General features: G+C 41.2%; 1 protein-coding gene across 1 annotated transcript; it reads left to right on the top strand.

The window, feature by feature from the left end:
• Positions 1-6,789: 6,789 nt before the first annotated feature.
• Positions 6,790-18,975, top strand: LOC107685875 (NACHT, LRR and PYD domains-containing protein 3-like; the record flags this gene model as incomplete). Its single annotated transcript, XM_016482605.1, has 9 exons — positions 6,790-6,933; positions 7,397-7,485; positions 7,702-7,815; positions 9,481-9,594; positions 10,392-10,505; positions 10,591-12,375; positions 18,245-18,418; positions 18,527-18,700; positions 18,810-18,975. Coding segments are annotated over exons 2-9 (2,685 nt in total), but the record flags the coding sequence as incomplete, so codon positions are not given.
• Positions 18,976-22,693: the final 3,718 nt, after the last annotated feature.

Here is a 22,693-nt window from a genome sequence, read left to right as displayed (position 1 = left end):
CGAGAACCTTCTTGTGTAATGCTGTCTCAGGCAGTGCTCCCCTCGGCTCAGAGGGTTGTATTTGAGCTTGCCTCTCCCTTTTGGCTCAGTACTTCCGGGCATCTGTGGACAGATGCTTGGGAAGCTCTTAAATCCATGGTGTGGTAAGTGCACACGCTAAGCTTTGTGCACTTTCTGAAATCTACATGGTGGTAAGTGTGCACTCTGAACACTTTGCGCACTTTCTAAAATCCACATAGTTTTAAGTGTGCACGCTGAGCACTTTGCGCACTTTCTAAAATCCTGTATGGTAAGGGTTACGCGTTATTAGCCTCGTTCCCTTTCTCTGAGTTGGCTTAGACCCCGGTACCTTGTGCTACACTCAACCAGTGTCTCTGTTGACACACTTTTAAAGCATCGCTCCCCTTACCATTGAGGGTTATTGTGAGCATGGTGCTTCCTTTCGAGTGCTCGAGTTCTCTCTCCTACTGAGCAGTTGGATTCCTCGCTCCGTGGGCTGTTCTCATGGTAGTATTAGCACTGCTCCCCTTTGTCAAAGTGTTGCCTATGTGCACGCTACTCCTTTTTCTGAATTCGGAGTTCTCCTCTCACGTGAGAGTTGAGTTCTCTGTTTTCCCAGAGCACCTGGAACCGGCAGCATCAGGCGAACTAGGCCCTTCCTCCGCTTCTCTGATGCGCTGAGTTTTTTGGCTAGCTTGCAGTACGCTTACCCTTCTGATTTCTAACGATCATGCTGTAGGTCGAGCCCCCCTCTCGGCTGAGAGCTGGGTGTTATGCCCCCCTTGCTGGGTAACTTACTGCTAGCTGTTCCAGCATTGGAACATGCTGAAGGTCGAGCCTTTTCTGAGTTTGGCGTTCTCCTCTCACGTGAGAGTTGAGTTCTCTGTTTTCCCAGAGCACCTGGAACCGGCAGCATCAGGCGAACTAGGCCCTTCCTCCGCTTCTCTGATGCGCTGAGTTTTTTGGCTAGCTTGCAGTACGCTTACCCTTCTGATTTCTAACGATCATGCTGTAGGTCGAGCCCCCCTCTCGGCTGAGAGCTGGGTGTTATGCCCCCCTTGCTGGGTAACTTACTGCTAGCTGTTCCAGCATTGGAACATGCTGAAGGTCGAGCCCCCCTCTCGATTGAGAGCTGGGTGTTATAATGCTAGCCACTCCAGCATTATACCTTAGATCGAGTTGATGACTTCTCAAACATATTGTTTTTGGGATGCACCATTTCCATCTATGGGCTGCTCCTCAGAGTGCCACGAGGGACCCCTTAGAACGGTATCTTTAAATCCATGTTATGGTAAGTGTGCACGTGAAGTCTTTGTACACTTTCTAAAATCCACACTGGTAAGTTTGCACGCTAGTACTTTGCGTTCTCTCTAAAATCCTGTATGGTGAGGGCTTCGCGCGGCAGCTTTGTGCCCTTTCTTGAGTTGGTTAAAGCCCCGGTTACGCCTTGGGCACCACTCCACCTATGTATCCTCTGGATACCTACTTTAACAGGGTGTTGCTACTAGGGGTCTGTTGAGACAGTTCCTTCAGCATATGCAGAGCGTGCGGTAGCCCCTGTGTGACAGGCCAAGACTTAGTATGATTCTAGGCTCTTGGTCGTATTCCCTTAAAGGAATCTATTCCTGATTCCAAGCCTTGAGCTCTACCCCGGGCCCAGGAGTTCTGGCCCTAACAGGTAAGTTTTGGGGTATGTAGCTTAGGCCTTTGGCCGTAGGGGATAATGTCACTGACAGCCGTCTAACGTCCCAGGGGTAACTCCCATGGCTATGATAGAGTTGGTACTTAGTGCTCGCCATGGTTTTTCTGGCATGTACTCCCCTCAGCATGGTGGCGTGGGTATACCGTTCCCCATAGCGACCCCTAGAGGACGCAGTTCGAAGTTCCCTTGAAAGGGAAGTGACGTCATGGGCTGTCGCCGGCCAACATGTTGTTGGTGTTTTTGAATGTATGCTTCAGACACGGGTCACGGCGAGGCATTCCCCATAGCGACCCCTAGAGTACGCAGTGTCTCGTTCCCTACTCAGGGAACCCTGGTTACATAAGTAACCTGAGATGTTTTTTTGGCTGGTCTTGTTGCATTTACATGACTTTAACCAGCAGATGTCCTCAGCATGCCACGTTTCAAATCTAACAGTGAATTTAGCTAACACAGTCAATGTAGTGAAACAAAAACACAGTCTTTTCATTTCAACTTCAAAGCAGGCAAGACAGTGTTGTTGAAACTAGCGCAGAATACCTGAGGTCGTCTATGTTTTATGTTGCACTGTTTGCTGTGTAGAGCTTCTCCACAATTTCATCTGCTGTTTTAAATCCTTGAGCCCTTTAAATTATATTGAATTCTGATTAGCCAGTTTTTTCAGCTGGAAAAACATAATTGTGAAAGTGATCACATCATTCCTCTATTGATTGATGTTTAGGACTTTAGGACTTCAGAGAGAGAAACTGCGCCTACAGTCCCATGTAGGCAAGTTACATAGCTAGCTAATTAATTTTGCTACATTGAAACACTAATACTGTACAGTTATGTCAACTTACGGAGAGCAATTCAACACTAGACAAGATTCAAGATAATGAGTTGAAATAACTTGTAGAGACACTTTGAATTTTAAAATGTAATGCCGCCATTGATAATTTCCACTTATTTCTGCTTAAGTTAATGAAGTTCAGTGTTTGCAACGTATTTCAGATGTGCAAACATCTTAAAATATGTCTTCCACATACAGGGCCAGCCCAAGCCTTTATGGGTCCTTAAGCAGAATTTTATTTGGGAGGGATTAATTATTGTCAATGCTTGATTATTTGCACACTATAAATCTAACACACCCATTATCAGTTTTATTTGTTTTTGCTGTTGCTCATCATACCAGTGTCTGCCTGACATGTTTTTACCCTTCTACGATTTTTAATTGTAACAGTAGCAAACCCACAAGAGTGGTCAGGTGTTCATTTGCACTTCATTTGGGGGGGGGTATGTGCAGGGCCGAGAGCCGTGGGAACAGAGCGAGGCCGGTGGAGTAATTGATAATGAGCGACACCTGCACCACTCACCGGTCTCGAGTCCCACGATAGTGAAAGACGAGAGAGGACCAGGCCTGGATTTTATTTTGTGTTTTGTGTGCGGCAGTCGTCCACGAGGGGCTGCCGCTTTACTTTAATTTTGTTTTGGTTTATTTTATTAAAGTTTTAAAATGTTCGCCGGTTCCCGCCTCCTTCTTCCCGACCTACGAACGTTGTTACAATGATAAATAACTAAAAGTAAAATAAATTCAAATGGTCATCAAGGTAACATGAAAATTTCCCACAGAACACAAAACATCATCTGCCTTAAACACAGCACTGTAACCGGCTCAAAAGCAAAACACAGCAGAACATGCCACTCACAACACTTTGCCAACATAACGGGAAGGAAGATGCGTTAGAAGTTGTTGAAATCAACAGTCCCTGATGATGTGAAAGTCCTCAATATAGCCATAAGGACCACGGTAGTGTGCTTTCTTCCCCACAGCTCTGGCATCTCTGAAAAAAAGGTTGAATACGAGCATAAAATTTCAAGAATTGCTGAAGAGCCGAAAAAACTATATGTGCTCAGCCTGCCCTCACAGCAGCATTGGTGCCTCCGCTCTGTTGCTATGACTCATTAGGATTGTTACGCATTCTCATTGGTTTGCTGGCATGGCGGAATAAATCAAATTTAAAAAAAACATTGTAACTGTATATTTTCATGCTCTCTCAAGCAAAGTAAATGTAGAAAGTCCACTGAAAACATAATTCTTTTATTTTTGGCATTGACATTTGTTGAAGATATGCGTTATTTGGCAACATGCTTGAGAAAACTAATAAAGTGATCAAATTTAACATTTTTATATAAAATGTTTAAATGTTTATAAAATGTATATATGTTTAATGAAAAAAAACTTTTTCCTTATGCTTATGTTGCTTAAAATCCGTTTATGATTTTATTCTCGATTTTATCACGTTGCAGCATTTTACTTGCCAATATTTTAAAAATGTAATTATTTTAGGTTTTCTTACATGATGTGTTGTTGGAGTAGCATCACCCATGTGAGAGATTTTAATCTTATACACTGAGAATAACAAATAAAACAAAAATCCCCCCACTTCCATTTGCCTCCCTGAATATTATATCATAATGTAACAACGTGTTAGCAGTATTTCATAGACATCTGACAGCTTCTATGATAAGGTTCAGAAAGAAGGATTGGAGAATGAATTTCATTTACAAAGAAGTTAGGAAATATGCATACCGTGTTTCATTGTTTAGTGGGTAAAAAAAGTCACTGCTCGCCACTGGAATGTAATAGTAAAGACCCCAATGGTAAGCTAATGTAAATACTGTATTGACCCAAATATAAGACGACCCCCCTTTTTCCAGATGTACCTTTTGGAAAAACGGTTTTTAAAAACCAAATCTTGTTTTTTCTCAGTAAAACACATTTTGTCTTCAATTATTTTCATATTGCATATTTTTCCTATTTTAATTTTTGTTTTGAAAGTATGGTAAAAACTGGTAAACTGTACCAACAATCACATTTAAAAAATATACACTTTTTGATATACCATTAAAAAATTAAAAAAAAAGGTAGCCCATCTGAATTAGGACATTTAGGCTATCCATCTAATAGTAGCCTACCAAAATCTTATTAACAGTAGAAGTTAAATCTTACTGTAGTCTTCAAATCTGGGTACTGTCTTACGTTTTAAAATCACAAAGAGAGTTTGGTCCCATCAGGCTAACGTGACAGTCACGACTCATGCAGCTGTAAGGTTTTCTTTTTCGATCTTTACAACACGCATTACATTACGTATTTCATGGCACACTCGTTTTATGCGTATTTGGCGCCACCTATTGTTGTGGGTGTATTATTGACATGTCAAAGTCTGGACCCTGAATATAAGACGACCGCGTTTTTTCAGATGTATTTCCAAGAAAAAAATATCGTCTTATATTCCGGTCAATACGGTAATGTTAAGCTGTTATCAGTACAAAGTTTATGAAACAGAAGCTTATTTTTATTACAAAATATATAGCCAGGAAAGTTATTTTTACACAAGACAAAAACTTTAATCTAAAACTAGCCAATTAAAATGTTATAATACATTGTAACAAGTCTGAAAAGTGTTATGTTCTGTTCAGGTGTGATTTAAGTGCATGTATGTTCTGTTCCTGTGGTATGTGTGTGGGGGTTCCTGAATGGGGGCTTTAAAGTTCCACTATTATGCTATTTGAAATGTTTATAATTTGGTTTTGGGAGTTTTACATGCATGCTAGGTCAAAAAACACTTTAATTTTCTTATAATATGCATTTAATTTTATGTTATTTCTCAACGACTCTCAAACGATTCATTTGAAGATTCATCTTTCCAAACCCCTCCTTTGCATAATGTTACCCTGCTCTGATTGGTCCGATGACCCGGTCTGTTGTGATTGGTCTACTGCGTACAGCACATGTCGGAAAAGGAACGCCCATCTCCAGTACTGGAATATCGATAATACATGCTATTATAATAATAATAGTGCTCCACTCTGTTCTAAAAAGAAAGAAAGAATCAGAGGGGAAAATGTTTTACACTTCTGTTAGCGAACGATGGGTGTTCTTCAGAAGAGCAAGTCTGCGCACTCGTATGTGGGTGGAGTTTTGGGAAAAGTTCCAGAAGTTTTTCAGTTTTTTTGTCGGGGCAGAAGCATTCGTTACACAAGCGCTCACGATAATAAAGAAAACGTCAAGGGAGTCTTAGCACTTATTTTTGACCCTTAACTGTCACCGTCCCACCTGTGGGACGCTTGGCGCTCTTTTTGTTGTTGGCCTTTTTCTCTATCAAATCTTTTAGTAATCATCATAAATTATATATCATTTGAAAGCTTAGAAGCCCAAGATTCATCCTGTGAAAACCATTTTGAAATCGGACATTGCGTTACCATGGAAATGGTACTTTAAAATCTTTTGGCGGTCTCCTCCCCCTTATTATTTTGAGATAGAAGTAATATTGACAGAGACATCTAGACTTTTGTGACAGAAAAATGCATAAAACAAATTCAATGGAGTGGCTGTTTGTGGTATGATGCCCTAAATCTCAATTTTTTTCATATCAACTTCAAATTTGGAACATAACTTATTTAGACATAAGGCTTTAATTTTATACCAAAACCTGTTATGTAAAATATTTATAATAAATAAAATAAAATGAATATAGTGAATTTTATTTACAGTACTTTTAAACTTCTATAACTTTGAGAAAATTGCACTTTTGCAATATTCTGCTGATTTTCTTCTTTAAAAGGAGACCAACCTTAGGTCTGTATTCCAAAGTGTTCATAAATTACAACAATTTAAGTTTGGATAGTGCACTTTCATGCCTATTTTAAAAGATGGGGGGTGACAGTTAAAGGGTTAATCAAACATGAACTTCCTTAAAACAAGAAGATTAGCTACCTAGGCTATGTTCATTAACTAGCCAGCTAACGCTAGCTCGCAACATAGCCTGGTTTAGTTTACATGAATTTTCTTTACATACGTTTATCTTGCTGTTTTTTCTCTTTTCTCTGCACCAGAAGGATATGTCCTTCTTTGTGACATTTATGACAGTTTTGCTGCAATGCTGCTTCAGTCAACTTCACAAATCAGAGTCACAGTCTGACCGTGCTTGCATCCTGCAGCCCGTTATAATATTGTGATCATCTAGTCGTCTCCATGATGAAAGAGTGCTGTCTTCTGGAACATCTTCCCGGGATCTGGCAACCCACTATCGTCATAAATGAAAGTGAAAGTAAATGCACAGAGCTGATGTCGCCATTTTAAAAAGACAGAATCTTTACAATAATGATTTACAATACAGAATATCTTTAATAGAATCGTTTATAAATGCTAAAGCAGGAATTTGTGTGCAGCTACCTGATGGGAATGTGAATCGGTATATAAGTAAGATATGTGTTTCGTGCTGACTGCGATTCTTCAAAACTCTAAACAGCATGTGTTCACATGTGACTAACTTTATGTATTTGAGTGAAGGCAGCTCGTAATCTATTTCTCCAATTATTTCTCTCATTCAGCCGAAATATTGTGCCTTATTGTTTTTTAATGTAAGAACGTGCGAGGCTTCCGGTGTGTGTCATTTACTTCCGGATATTTAGCTGTACAAAAACACTATGTTATGCTGCTTGATATCGCACACTGGTATTTATCTAATTTTTAAAATTCATTATTATAGACACACTGGTTTGTAGCACACATTGTTTTTTTTCCCCATTCTTCTAGTATTTAACTATAGCTGCTGATGCATCAAAAGTCTCGCTCATTCACAGAAAATAGCTTACTTCCAAAATAAGGTGGATAAAGGCTGTTTGGTTGGCTTAGTTTTTGTGATTGTTTGTCAGTTTCATCTAGAGTCAGCGCCGGAGATCAAACTGTTCAGATCCATCATGGATGAAACATCTGGAGATGAAGATTTGTTTCCAGGACGCAGGTACTTTGAGAAACACATTAAATAACTTATGTTATAGATAAGATGGCTGTCTACAGGATAAAGGAATGAATGAATTAATTAAGCTTAATGTTTATTGAAAACAATAACAACATAAAGCCCTCATAAGTGCTTTTAATTAAAAATGCTTGATATATACTTGAAGATTTTATATTAAGATGATTCTCATCATAAAGTATTAAATCTGTTGTGTTTTAGCTCGGTTCATCAGAAGAGATCAGAAGCAGAGTCCAGCTGTGTGTCTGTGAAGAGTGACTGGTCTATGATTGAGCCAATAATGTTTAACAGTGGAGAAAAACAGCCTGTTCTTAGGTATAATGTTTGTATAAAAATATGATTATAAAATGACTTTTAATATTGTCAGATTTTTTTTTATAAACAGTATATGGAATAGGGTTGCAAAATTCCAGGTATTTTCACAACTGGAAACTTTCCATGGGAATTAACGGGAATATATGGGAATGAACTGGGAATTTTCAAAATGGCAGGAACTGGGAACTTAGATATAGTTGAGAAAAAAATCTCGCAGCATAATTTTGGTTAAAACAACCATATTTAATGTAATTTCAGTTGAATTTCTACCCTACACACTGCTTACTGCAGGCCACACCCCCTACATGCACTGTGCATTCCTCCATAACATGGACAGATCATTTCTTGAATCCTGCACACACAATATCAAAATGTCCATCTTGGTGAGTATTCATGTAAATTACATAAATATTACAAAAAATGATGTTTAAAACTTCCTTGTGCTGTGTGTAAGCTACTGTGCAACTAAATTATACTGTTGTAAAAACAAAAAAACATCGACTGAACAAACATTTAGGTGAGATGATAATTAAGAAAAATGACCCTCCCCCCCCCCACACACAATCACCTAAAGGGGGAACTCCCCTCCATTTTCTCTGAAGCCACACTTGCTGCATTTGAGCCCAAGGATTACATCTAAGTTTTTATATTACTTGGGCAAATATATTTGATCTATGATATTAAAGTTTAACTAGCAAATACCAAAAAGTATGTATACAGTATTTAGCTAGCCAGTAAATCAGATATGAAAAATCTAAGTATTATTACAATTTTAAATAATGACAAAATACCAATAAATATAATAATAAAATAATGCATTTTCTGTTTGAATATAGTTTAAAATATAATGTATTTCTGTGATGTGCAGCTGTATTTTCAGCATCATTACTCCAGTCTTCAGCGTCACATAATCCTTCAGAAATCATAATAATATACTGATTTATTTTAAATTTTGGAAACAGTTGTGCTGCTTAATATTTTTTATTTTTATTACCTGTGATACTTTTTTCAGGATTCTTTGATGAATAAAATGTTAAAAAAAGAACTTTATTTAAAATAGAAATCATATTTTAACAATACACTGCTGTTCAAAATTTTGGGGTCTGCAATTTTTTTCTTTATTTTTTTTAAAGAAATATTTCATATATAATACCTTTATTCAACAAGGATGTTAAATTAATAAAAAGTAATAGTAAAGACTTATATATTGTTAGAAAAGATTTCTATTTTGAATAAATGCTGTTCTTAAGTTTTTATTCGTCAATAAATCCTGAAAAGATTCCAAAACAATTGTAAAATGTAATTTTTTTAATTTGTATTCGTTTGCATGCATGGCAGCTTATGATCAAACAAAATTATTATATTTATGTTTGTATGAGATACAGTTTCTATAAATTTCCCCAAATTTCCAATTGATTCCCATAAATTCCTATTAATTCTCATAATTTCCCGTAAATTCCTGTTAAGTTTCCAATTTGGAATATTTTCAAAATTCCCCAGATGAAGTTCCCATGGAAATGTACCAGAAATGTTCCGCCCCTTTGCAACTCTATTATGAAATGACTATAAAGTGCTCTTTGATGTGAATTTGATCATGATAAACATATAGTTGATTAGTTGCATACAGTCGTTTAAATGATGAACTTCAATCTCTCTCTGTTTTAGCTCAGTTCATCAGAAGAGATCAGAAGCAGAGTCCAGCTGTGTGTCTGTGAAGAGTGACTGGTCTATGGATCAGCCAATAATGTTTAACAGTGGAGATTCACGGCCTGATCTCAGGTATAATGTTTGTATAAAAATATGATTATAAAATGACTTTTAATATTGTCATATATTATCACAGTTAAGTTCACAGTTTTTTTATAAACAGTATATGAAACGACTATAAAGTGCTCTTTACACCGAGTCCTAACTACACGCGCCGTGACACGCGATTAAAGGTATCTTTCCCATGTTAATCAGAGGTTTTGTCCTAACCAGCCGCGACACGAGAAATGTCTAATTTAGAAACGGTTTCTATTTCTGCGACGTCACAGCTGGAACAACAGCATAAAAACTATGACTGATAATCTCAGGTAATTATTATGTGATTTATTCAATGTTAAATGTGTCAAATATTAGTTTATCTTTTTTTTTTTTGGCGTGACATTTATAGCCACACTGAAAGCAACAATAGATAGTTTACCTCGGATCTTGAAAATAAATTACAGCAAACATGTAGGCTACGTTAAAACTGCTAACTCAATGCAAACCAACAAGCGCATTCCATAACAAAGATGGTATCAGTCACTCTGTGTGTACTTTTAATAATGTTAAAAAGGTTTAATATTTATGAATTAGATTATAAACTTGTCCATTTCGTTGGGAGTGCAGTGTGCTTCTGATTGGCTGTGATTTTTGAGTGATTCTGTCGCGTCGTGTCTGGTGTGGACAGACATATTGCTTGTCGCTGGAATCTTGGTGCGTTGTGTGTAGTTAGGACACGGTGTTAAAGTGAATTTGATAATGATAAACCTATAGTTGATTTGTTGCATACAGTCGTTTAAAGGATGAACTTCAATCTCTCTCTGTTTTAGTTCAGTTCATCAGAAGAGATCAGAAGCAGAGTCCAGCTGTGTGATTATGAAGCGTGACTGGTCTATGATTGAGCTAATGAAGTTTAAGAGTGGAGATTCACGGCCTGATCTCAGGTATAACATTACTGTAAGAGATATGATTTGAAGATATGATTCAGAATATGTTAGACATTGTGCTTTCTAACTTTTTATTTTACAGCCATGAAGTCCTCAGCACATTTGGATCAAATCTGCTGAAGAAGTTTGAGCGTCTGTATGAGGGAACAGCGACACAGGGAAACCCAACACTGCTGAATGAGATCTACACAGAGCTCTACATCACAGAGAGTGAGAGTGGAGAGATCAGTAATGAGCACGAGGTGAGACAGATTGAGACACAATCCAGGAGAGCAGCAACAGAGGACACAGCCATCAAATGCAATGACATCTTTAGAGCTTTACCTGGACAAGACAAAGCCATCAGAACTGTGCTGACAAAGGGAGTCGCTGGCATTGGAAAAACAGTCTCTGTGCAGAAGTTCATCCTGGACTGGGCTGAAGGAAAAGAGAATCAGGACGTCCAGCTCATATTTCCACTTCCTTTCAGAGAAATCAACCTGATGAAGAACAAAACACTCAGTCTTTCAGATCTTCTTCATGTCTTCTTCCCTGAAACTAAAGAAATGGAGATATCCAGTGATGAATATAGAGTGTTGTTCATCTTTGATGGTCTGGATGAGTGTCGTCTGTCTCTGGATTTTCAGAGCAATGTGAAACTGTGTAATATATCTGAATCAGCCTCAGTGGACGTGCTGCTGATGAACCTCATTGTGGGGAATCTGCTTCCCTCTGCTCTCATCTGGATCACCTCCAGACCAGCAGCAGCTGATCTCGTCCCCTCTGAGTGTGTCCATCGAGTGACAGAGGTACGAGGCTTCAATGAGCCACAGAAGGAGGAATACTTCAGGAAGAGGATCAGTGATCAGAGTCTGGCCAACAGGATCATCTCACACCTGAAGTCATCAAGGAGCCTCTACATCATGTGCCACATCCCAGTGTTCTGCTGGATCTCAGCCGCTGTTCTCGAGAAGATGTTGAGTCCAGCACAGAGTGGAGAGATTCCCAAGACTCTCACTCAAATGTACACACACTTCCTAATCCTTCAGACCAACATCAAATGTGAGAAGGACTATGAGAAGAACGTGACAGATGAAGACATGATCCTCAAACTGGGGAAGCTGGCTTTCCAGCAGCTTGTGAAAGGAAACCTGATCTTCTATGATGAAGACCTGAGAGAGTGTGGCATTGATGTGACAGAAGCATCAGTGTACTCAGGATTGTGCACTCAGATCTTCAGAGAGGAGTTGGGCTTGTATCAGGGGAAAGTCTTCTGCTTTGTTCATCTGAGCCTTCAGGAACATCTAGCAGCTCTATATGTGCACTTCTCCTTTACAACCAAGAAAATCAATGTGTTTGGCCAAATCGAACAAAGTCTGTTGTCTAAGATTTTTAACCGGAAGAAATATAATTCATTATCTGAGCTGCATCAGAGAGCTGTGGATGAGGCTTTACAGAGTAAGAATGGACATCTGGATCTTTTCCTGCATTTTCTTCTGGGTCTTTCACTAAAGTCCAATCAGACTCTCTTACGAGAACTACTGACACAGACAGGAAGCTGCTTCTACAACAAAGAGGAAACAGTTCAGTCCATCAAGCAGAAGATCAGAGAGAATCGCTCTCCAGAGAAATCCATCAATCTGTTCCACTGTCTGAATGAACTGGGTGATGATTCACTGATGCAGGGGATCCAAGGTTTTCTGAAATCTGGAAAAATAAGAAAAGCCAAACTCTCCTCTTCACAGTGGTCAGCTCTAGTTTATGTGTTGCTGACATCAGAGCAGAAGATGGATGAGTTTGATCTGAAACAGTTTATTGGAGCACAACATACAGCAGATGAAGTTCTTCAGAATCTGTTACCGGTGGTCAAAGAATCCAGATCAGTTTGGTGAGTAACACTGAAAACAATCACTGCACTTTCAAAACATGACCACATTTATGATTCTAGCATGTGCTTTCTTACCAAAAAATCTAAATGGAGGAAATCTCACAGAATCACATTTCTGGCCGTGAGCAGGAGAGGTGTGTGTGACCTTGATAGCACAAGTACGTCACGGAGACGTCTATTTGACATCTGCAAGATGTATTTTTTAGAGTATTTGCTTATCTGCAATACGTCTATAGAAATATCTTTAAGATATTTATGATTTGGAATGTATGTAAAACTGACATCTTAAAGATGTCTATCAGAGGTTTGTACACAGCAGATTTTTTTCCAGATGAAGCTATCTTTAACAGACATCCTGCAGACGTACGTGCGCTATCTGAGGACACACATACTAAATCAGCTGAGGAGGTTCCCTATCGATACTGCACTCATACTGCATCTGCTAAGACGCTATGGGAAAACTTATTTTTCTTCGAATACTGAAGCCTTTTCAATAACGCAGTGTAACTGCACGGCCATTGGTTCGTGCAGTGAATTAAAAAACGATCCAATGGCTCGGCAGCAGTGCTGCACGAGCTTATGGCGACAAAGGCCGCCAGAATGGGTGGGGCATCTGGCTATATAAGCGGGCACTTTGCCATAGGATCCTCAGATTTCTTCTCCTTCAGCGACGACGACGTTCTTCACTGATCTAAGTGACTCGAAGCCTCTTGCTGTGGAATCGCCTTCGCAGCGGATCAAGCTGAACCAGCGATCCTCTGCTTGGCTGATTCGCCGCTTCTCCGCCGCCATCAGCATCGCAGCAGCAGCAGCGGCCCCAGCTGATCCCCTGACACCAACCGGCGAGCCTAAAGAGCTTATTTCTAAGAGGTAAGTTCTAAAACAGAAAAATTTCTAGCGATGTTGTTGCAAATGTCGCGCTGCGAGTGTGGCTCATGCAGGGAATCTTGCACGATGCAGAAGGGCAGTGAGTGCGTCACCTGTCTGGGCAGCCCCCATGCAGAGACTGCTCGCTCACTGAGATGGAATTCTCTCGCTGAGAGCATGAGTCTCGCTCTTTTCCGCTTGCCGATTGCCTTCAATGAGGCAGCCCCGCTCTCCCGTTTCTCCTCTCTCAGAGAGCCTAGGAGAGAGAAACAGCAGAGTCTGGGAGCTAAGCAACCGGGTCTGAGCGATCTCATGCCGACAAAGCCTGCGTGCTTGCTCTCCCTGCTGCACTTCGATCCATGTCTTACACGTGAGGATCAGCACCCCTCGTTACATCGAGCGGCTCTATCCTCCTAGGTGTATTGGAGCAGAACGCTGTCACTGGCAGCTTCTCATTTGTGTGTGTGTCGCTAAGGCTGCGCTCACAGAGACTGCCCCTGTTCGCTCGTGGAAGGCGGCCCCGCCTCCCCGCTCTCATGTTTCTCTCCTCCCTGTTACCTCGGAGGAAGCAACGGTGAGCTTGCGGGTTGAGCGATCAGGCTTGAGCAATTTCATGGCAGCACACATCATGCGTGCTTGATCTGCCAGTGTGTGTTACACGCGAGGATCAGTGTCCCTCGTTACACCGAGCGGCTTAATCCTCCTAAGCAGATTGGAGCAGAACGCTGACCGCTTCGCATTTGTGTGTGCGTCGCTGAGCCTCGCCTCCCCTCCCCCGCTCTTGTGTTACTCTCCTCCCAGTTACTTGGAGGAAGAAATGGTGAACTCGCGGGGATGAGCGATCAGGCTTAAGTGATTTAATGCCGGCAAAGCCCCCGTGTGCATCACTCTGCACACAACTCTTTGATCCACCAGTGTGATTCAATATCGCTGATAGCTTCGTATTTGAATGTGCCTCTCGCCTGGGCCATGCCCACGCTGAGGCTGCGCTCGCTGAGACAGACCGCTCTCACTACGAGAGTTTGTCTCTCTCTGCTTTGCTCGCAGCTCGCCTTCTTCAATGAAGGCGGCCCCGCCCCTCCCCTTGTACGCTACTAGCGGATCTGAGAGAATGCGCGCACTTTTGCGCAGCACTTTTGATCTGTGGGTGTGTTTACACATAAAGATCATCAGTACCTCTATTCTAATGAGTGGTTTGATCTTTTAAAGCGGATTAAAGGAGAATGCTGTCACTAATGATTATTTTCACTGACAGCTTCAGATTGGACATGTCTGGGCCACGCCCACTCTGAGGTAGCGCACACAGGGGCTGACTGCTCTCGCTACGAGAGCATTAAATCTAGTGAAGCATTTTCAAAAGATAGCCAATTTCACAAGTGTGGGGTCCCCATACGGCAACCAGCCACTCGAATTAATCCAACCCCTTGTCAAGCTGGCTGAGGCCTGGCAGACTATCCCCCGAGTGCCAGACTGGATTTTGGGGATAATAAAACGAGGTTATTCACTGCAATTCGCTCGAAGACCCCCGCGATTCAGTGACGTGGTTCCCACCTCGGTTTAGAGCATAGATGCACGTCCTGCGCGCCGAGGTGACGAATTTGCTGGCGATAGGAGCAGTAGAAACGGTTCCCCCAGCTCAGAGCGAGTCAGGCTTCCATACCCGCTACTTCCTTGTCCTCAAAAAGGATGGCGACCTAAGGCCCATCCTCGATCTCAGGCACCTGACCTCATGAAATGGCTGTTCAGGATGATTACATTGAAACAGATCCTCTCGCAAGTGTGCCCAAGGGACTGGTTCTTTTCGCTAGATCTGAAAGACGCCTACTTTCACATCCAGATAGCCCCCCACCATAGACGATTCTTGAGATTCGCCTTAGAGGGAGTGGCATATCAATACACATTCCTTCCCTTTGGACTGTTCCTAGCTCCTCGCACTTTTATGAAGTGCATGGATGCGGCTCTTCCCCGCTGAGACAGATGGGAATCCACATTCTCAGTTACCTCGACGACTGGCTCATCTTGGCCCATTCGGAGGACGAGCTACTATTTCACAGATCCTTCCTCCTCAGCCAACTAGAATGCCTGGGACTCAGGGTCAATTTTGCCAAGAACGCGCTGTCCCCCAGCCAACAGATATTGTTCCTGGGAACAATTCTCGACTCAGCCCGAATGAGGGTGGTAGTCGCGCCAGAATGTGCACTGGCCATTCAGGAGGGTCATCTTCACATCAACTGCCTGGATATGCTGGCAGTATGTTTGGGCCTTTGCACCTTTCTGCCGTTCATAAGGGGACACTACGTGTTAGTCCGCTCGGACAGCATGACAGTGGTGTCATATATAAATCGCCTCTCCTCGAAGTGCCTCATTCTGGGAGAGCGCCTCTTGGAATGGGCTCAGCTCATGTGAGCAGCGCATGTGCTGGGCAGGTTGAACCAAGGAGCAGACATGCTATCTCGGAGTAACGTCCCCTCAAAGGAGTGGATGCTCCACCCACATATGGTACAGAGAATCTGGGAGATCTTCGGCTAAGCAGAGGTCGACTTCTTCACCTCAGAAGGCAACTCTGAATGCCCAATTTACTTTTCGAAGGACGGGGATGCGTTGGTCTGTGACTGCCCCAACCTCCTCCTTTGCACTTTTCCCCCGATCGCCCTGATCCCACAGGTAATCAGACCAATCAGGGAACAGAAACACAAGGTTCTGTTGGTGGCCCCGCTCTGGAGGAACTAACACTGGTTCGCAGATCTGTCTCGGCTGCTCTCAGCAGCCCCGTGGCCCATTCCCCTGAGATGGGACCTCCTCTCTCAGGCGAACAGAATGATATGGCACCCCCAGCCCGAGCTGTGGGCTCTGCACCTCTGGCCTCTCGATGGGAGCCTGCGGACCTCCCTGAGAGCGTGCTAAATACAATATCACAGGCTAGAGCACCCTCTACGAGATGGCTCTATGCCCTTAAATGGTCTATCTTCTCCGCCTGGTGTACGCCCTTTTGGCCCCCACTGGGTTCCGAGGCTGTACATTTTCTCTTGGAATGATTACTCAGCGTCGGGCCGACCTCAGTGAGTTTGGCCCAACTGCCTCCTGCGGGGCTTCCCTGCAAAATACTAGGTCCCTCTGGGCCCCATTTGGTGCTTAAGGCATTGCTTAAGGGATTGTACTGGTTCCCCATAGCGTCTTACTAACGTAACCTCAGTTCCCTGAGATACAGGTATGAGTACTGCGTTGCAGGCCGTGCTATGTAACTGCACGACTCAGTCGTCACTTCAGTCAAAGTAACTTGAGGATCCTATGGTGAAGTGACCGCTTATATAGCCAGATGCCCCGCCCATTCTGGCGGGCTTTGTTGTCATAGGCTCGTGCAGCTCCACTGCCGAGCCATTGTTTCGTTTTTTAAATTACTGCACGAACCAATGGCCGTGCAGTTACACTGCGTTATTGAAAAAGCTTCGGTATTTGGAGAAAAAGGAGTTTTCCCATAGCATCTTAGTAGACGCAGTACTCGTTCCCATATCTCAGGCAACTGAAGTTACGATAGTAACCGAGTGCATTTTTGTGTGGTTACTAAAGCAGCTGAGGAGGTTTCTTTAATTGCAGCAGGTGTCAGTTCATCATTCATGTTCATTAATCTGTACAGGTTGGGTTTTTGTGGTGTCACAAATGAAGTTGATGCTGCTATATGTAAGGAATAACTGATGACGAGCTGTTGAATTATTAGAACTTATACAATAATTCTTTCAGGTCCTCAAATCTGATTGGCTGAGAGGTCTTTCCAGCCACGTGTTACTCACCCAGTATCAGCACGGGAATTGTTTCACCATTTGTATGACTCCACTTGCAGCATTTCTCACAGCAAGTGTCATGGTGGATGACCAAACCCATTGTAGTTTTATAAGTAATACTGTATGTACGGAATGTAGTTTTAAAGGGATACTCCACCACAAAATTAAAATTTTGTCATTAATCACTTACCCCCATGTCGTTCCAAACCCGTAAAAGCTTCGTTCGTCTTCGGAACACAATTTAAGATATTTTGGATGAAAATCGGGAGGCTTGTGACTGTCCCATAGACTACAATAGTAAAATACACTGTCAAGGTCCAGAAAAGTATGAAAGACATCATCAGAATAGTCCATCTGCCCTCAGTGGTTCAACCGTAACGTTATAAAGCGACGAGAATACTTTTTGTACACGAAGAAAACAAAAATAACGACTTTATTCAACAATTCGTCTCTGCTGTGTCTCTCCGCATCACCGTAGTGCCATTTTGGAGAATATGAGCTGAACGCAGACAGCGTACGCTCTTCTGTGTCAGCCGCGCCACACGGATGCGCTGTTTTCTTTTAAATCAAAGCGTAAATACTCTATTTACCTATAGAGTAGTATAGTAGTATAGTAACCTATCCTTGTGTCGCGGCTGACACAGAAGAGCGTACGCTGCCTGAGTTCAGCTCATATTATTCAAAATGGCGCTACGGGGATGCGGAGAGACACAAAGGAGACAAATTGTTGAATAAAGTTGTTATTTTTGTTTTCTTCACGTACAAAAAGTTTTCTTGTCGCTTCATAACGTTACGGTTGAACCATTGATGGCAGATGGACTATTCTGACGATGCTTTTCATACTTTTCTGGACTTTTCTTAAATTTTGTTCTGAAGATGAACAAAGCTTTTACGGGGTTGGAACGACATGGGGGTAAGTGATTAATGACAACATTTTCATCTTGGGGTGGAGTATCCCTTTAAGAGTTTTTAGGCGAGAATGAAGTTTTTTTAGACTTCAAATATGTGCCTATAATGCCTATTTGAAAATTTGCTTCAACGTTGTCAGAGATGTGAGCTCCATTTCCCAAATAACAGCTAATAACAATCAGATGTATTTACTTATTATTGAATTTACATCTACTGTATCACTACAGTCAGGTTTTTACAAGTCATATGTCCTCCAGATTATAAAGTCTACCTGATAAACGTTAATATTGCTGTTTGTTTTGTTCTCCACAAAGGGTGTGTGGGTGTAATCTCACTGCTCAGTCCTGTGGGAGTTTGTCTTCAGCTCTACAATCCTCAAACTCTGTCCTGAGAGAGCTGGACCTGAGTAACAATGACCTGCAGGATTCAGGAGTGAAGCTGCTCTCTGATGGACTGAAGAGTCCAAACTGTCAGCTGCACATACTGAGGTTTGAGTCTCAAATACTTGACTGATTATTTTACATAACGTTGATTACTAAAAATCACACTGCTAAGATTTATTTTGTATACAATTACTTTGTGTTTTTCTTTTTCAGATTTTCCAAATGTAATCTCACTGCTCAGTCTTGTGAGAGTTTGTCTTCAGCTTTACAATCTTCAAACTCTGTCCTGAGAGAGCTGGACCTGAGTAACAATGACCTGCAGGATTCTGGAGTGAAGCTGCTTTCTGATGGACTGAAGAGTCCAAACTGTCAGCTGCAGATCCTGAGGTTTGAGTTTCAAATACTTGATTTATTTTTTTTGCATTACATTATATACTAAACATCACACTGCTAAGATTTCTTATGTATCCAATAATTTTGTGTTTTTCTTGTTCAGATTTTCTTCATGTAATCTCTCTGCTCAGTCCTGTGAGAGTTTGTCTTCAGCTCTACAATCCTCAAACTCTGTTCTGAGAGAGCTGGACCTGAGTAACAATGATCTGCAGGATTCAGGAGTGAAGCTGCTCTCTGATGGACTGAAGAGTCCAAACTGTCAGCTGGAGATACTGAGGTAAATGGTTTTTGATCAAATAAATAAAAATGCTTAGCGTTCAAAATTGTAAATTGAATTGTTCAAATTGATTATCAAATTGTAAAGCTTGTGGTGTAATTATTTAGACCTATAGCACATATGTTCATTTACATGCAAGAAGCTCATGATTAAGTGTTTTCAGTGTTTCGGAGCAACTCGAATCACAGTAAATGCTGCTCCACACAAACTTCATCTCATCGAAGTGCTGTCAGTTTGACAGGTGCTGTTAGACAGCTGAGGCAGACCAGCCTAAAAAAATAATTTTTTTAACATTTTGTCATCTGAACAACAAACCAACAGGTGCGTACTGACGTGCAGCAGAGCAGAATGAAGAATATTAAATATTGAAGGGGCAATTTGCCTGTATAATTGTAAGTCATGTCCTGCTCAGTGTCTGCTGTGGTTACCCGTGGAACAAAATAACTTTTTAGAATATACATCATTGACTTTAACAGACTGTGACCTCTCTGTTAAAAAAAATGTAAGATCCATCCAGCAACATTTAAATCACTATTAAATAGAGATGATATTTTCTCTATTAACAAATGTAGCTTAATGGTATTAAAAGCCAAAGAGAAATAAATAAATAACAGTCTGGCGCACATTTTAGGTTTTTCTAAATGATTACAAACCAGATTTAGAAGATAAAGAATAGCATCTTCCACAAGTCTACCTTCTCTATATGCAAATTGTAATGGGTCAAGGCTTTCAATTTGCTGTAAAAAAAGCAAGTAGTCCTTTACTGTTTTTTCAAAACATTTCATAATAAACAATGTAAGTGGCATAATTCATGTGTATATAACTTTCACTTTAGAACAGGGGGTCAAATTGTATTTATTGCACTATTTTAGCCATTTATAACTGTAAAACCAGCACTAATTAAACATAATTACTAGCTTCATATTGTCAGTTAATTAAATGGTGAATCACTGAAATATGCCCAAATACATTACTACACAAAAATAATATATGGTTTCCTAGGTTGTAAATAATGGCTAAAAGACATTTACTGTACAATCAGTTAATCATTAATTGCTAGCTTAATTTTGCTTATTTATCGCATGAATGTGGATCCTTCAATGGCTAATATGCCCTTACTATATGTTAAGTTAATGATTTATTACTAGTGTGTTCATGCTTAACTAATACAAAATTGTGGACAAGTTAATCATTGTTACTAGTGTGTTTATGCTTAACTAATGCATAATTCTGGACCCTAAAATAAAGTGTTACCCATTTTTCTCCCATGTCCATCACAATTACTTTCTTAGACAAGAAATTGTTGTCTAAAGTGAGGGCCTGTTCATACGACAGCATTGTTGTATCTGACCGTGCTCCACTTATTTTTGCTTCAGTTTCAGAATAAGATGTTTAGTTCTGGAAGTTGGAGATTTAATTCTCTGCTTTTCTCTGAAAAAGAGTTTTGTGATTCATTAAAAACCCAATAAGATATATTTTTGGAGATAAATACCTTCTAAAATTTTAGATATAAAAGGAAGATTTGAAATGGGTCTGTAATTTGCCAGTTCACTAGGATCTTGTTGTGGTTTCTTAATGAGCTTTAGAACCGCCAGCTTAAAGGGTTTTTCGACGTGACCTAGATATAACGACGAGTTAATAATATTGAGAAGTGACTCTTTTGCTACAAGTAACAACTCTTTCAATAATTTAGTGGGTACAGGATCTAATAAACATGTTGTTGGTTTAGATGCAGTGTCGTGGCCTAATGGTTAGAGAGTCGTACTTGTAACCCGAAGGTTGCGGGTTCGAGTATCAGGTCCAGCAGGAATTGTCAGTGGGGGAAGTGAATGCCGCCCTCAATACCACGACTGAGGTGAGACCCTTGAGCAAGGCAATGAACCCCCAACTGCTCCCCGGGCGCCGCAGCAAAAATGGCTGCCCACTGCTCCATGTGTGTGTGTGCATTTGGATGGGTTAAATGCAGAGCACAAATTCCAAGTATGGGTCGCCACACGTCACTTCACCTCACCTCACCTTCACCTCACCTTAAGTTTATTTACCTCTTCCTGTCATATGGTTGTAAAGCATTGCAATTTTCTTTGTTTGGGGCGATGATTGAAGCTAAATTATAAGACACTGTAGATTCTGCATTTGTTATTTTATTTCTGATGCTATCTATTTTGTCAGTGAAGAAATTAATACAGTCATTAGTACTAAACTTTGAGGGAATATTTAGTTCGGGTGACGTCTGATTGTTTGTTAATCTAGCCACTGTTTTAAATAAACAATTGGTTATTTCTAATTATTGGAGTTTGCAGATATACTCGGCCGTGGCAGCTTTTAGACATTTTGTTTGTCCTCGCAATTCTAAAAACCTCTTAGTGAGTTTTTCTTCATTTGTGCTCAAGATTACAAGTTTCTTTCTTCAGTGAATGGGTATTACTGTTGTACCATAATGCAGTACGTTTCTCTCCAACCTTTTTTAATTTGACGAGAGCAATAGTTTCTAATGTATTAGAGAAGATAGTGCCCATGTTGCTAGTCATTTCATCTAGTTCATGTGCATTTATGGGTACACAGAGCAGTTGAGACAAATCAAGCAGGTTATTTGTAAATCTATCTTTAGTGGTTGGAACAATAGTTCTACCTTGAAGATAACACAGAGCGATATAGTTAATATTAGTAATACACAATTTTCCACACCACAATCTGTCAGTCACACCTTACAGCAAACATACACTCGTTCACATCCTTCTCTTCACTCTCTGAGGCAGAAGTCTCCAAACTCATCCTTTCTAATCATCCTACTACTTGTCCGCTTGATCCTATTCCATCTCATCTCCTTCAAGCCATTTCTCCTGCCGTTGTACCTGCACTCACTCACATCGTTAACACATCCCTTCACACTGGTGTTTTTCCCTCAACATTTAAACAGGCTCGTATAACCTCACTACTTAAGAAACCCACCCTTAACCCATCTCATTAAGAGAACTACAGACCGGTTTCCCTTTTTCCTTTCATTGCAATGATCAGCTGACTTTCTCAGACCACATTGCTAAAACTGCCCGGTCCTGCAGATTTGCTTTATTCAACATCAAGAAGATCAGGCCCTTTCTTTTGAAACATGCTTCACAACTCCTTTTTCAAGCTCTTGTTCTGTCCAGGCTGGACTATTGCAATGCTCTCTTGGCAGGTCTTCCAGCCAGTTCTATCAAACATTTACAATTAATCCAGAACATGGCAGCAAGATTGAATTTTAACAAGCCAAAAAGAATGCATGTCACACCTCTGTTTATCAATTTGCACTGGCTACCAATAGCTACTCGCATAAAATTCAAGGCATTAATGTCTGGAGTCGTCAGCCCTTCCTCCACCATGGCTCCTCCCTCTGTCAGCTCCACTGTGGGCCACCATCATGGCTGTGGCCTGGGTCCCGCCTGGCTCCTCCTGCTCCAAGTCCCACCTGTCTTCTCCCTGGCTCCTTCCTCCATCGTCTCCACCCTGGACTCTGATCGTCGTCTTCCTCCCGGGAGTCCATCCTCTGCCCAAACCTCCACCTGTAATGTTTGCCTGCCTTCCTGCCAGCACGTTGCCATCCCCTCTCACCATCCCACATCCACTCCTTTGTCCACCTCCTAAGTCCCCCTCCATCCTTCCCTTTCTCTCCACGGCACGAGGAAGGGGGTGAACTGTCACACCCCTTTGGACGTTTTGTTGTGTTTTCATCC

Source organism: Sinocyclocheilus anshuiensis, unplaced genomic scaffold (genome assembly GCF_001515605.1).
Source record: "Sinocyclocheilus anshuiensis isolate Anshui unplaced genomic scaffold, SAMN03320099.WGS_v1.1 scaffold1074, whole genome shotgun sequence".
Classification (NCBI taxonomy): Eukaryota; Metazoa; Chordata; class Actinopteri; order Cypriniformes; family Cyprinidae; genus Sinocyclocheilus; species Sinocyclocheilus anshuiensis.
Note: the sequence above shows the minus strand (reverse complement) of the source record. Positions and strands in the feature narration are given on the sequence as shown.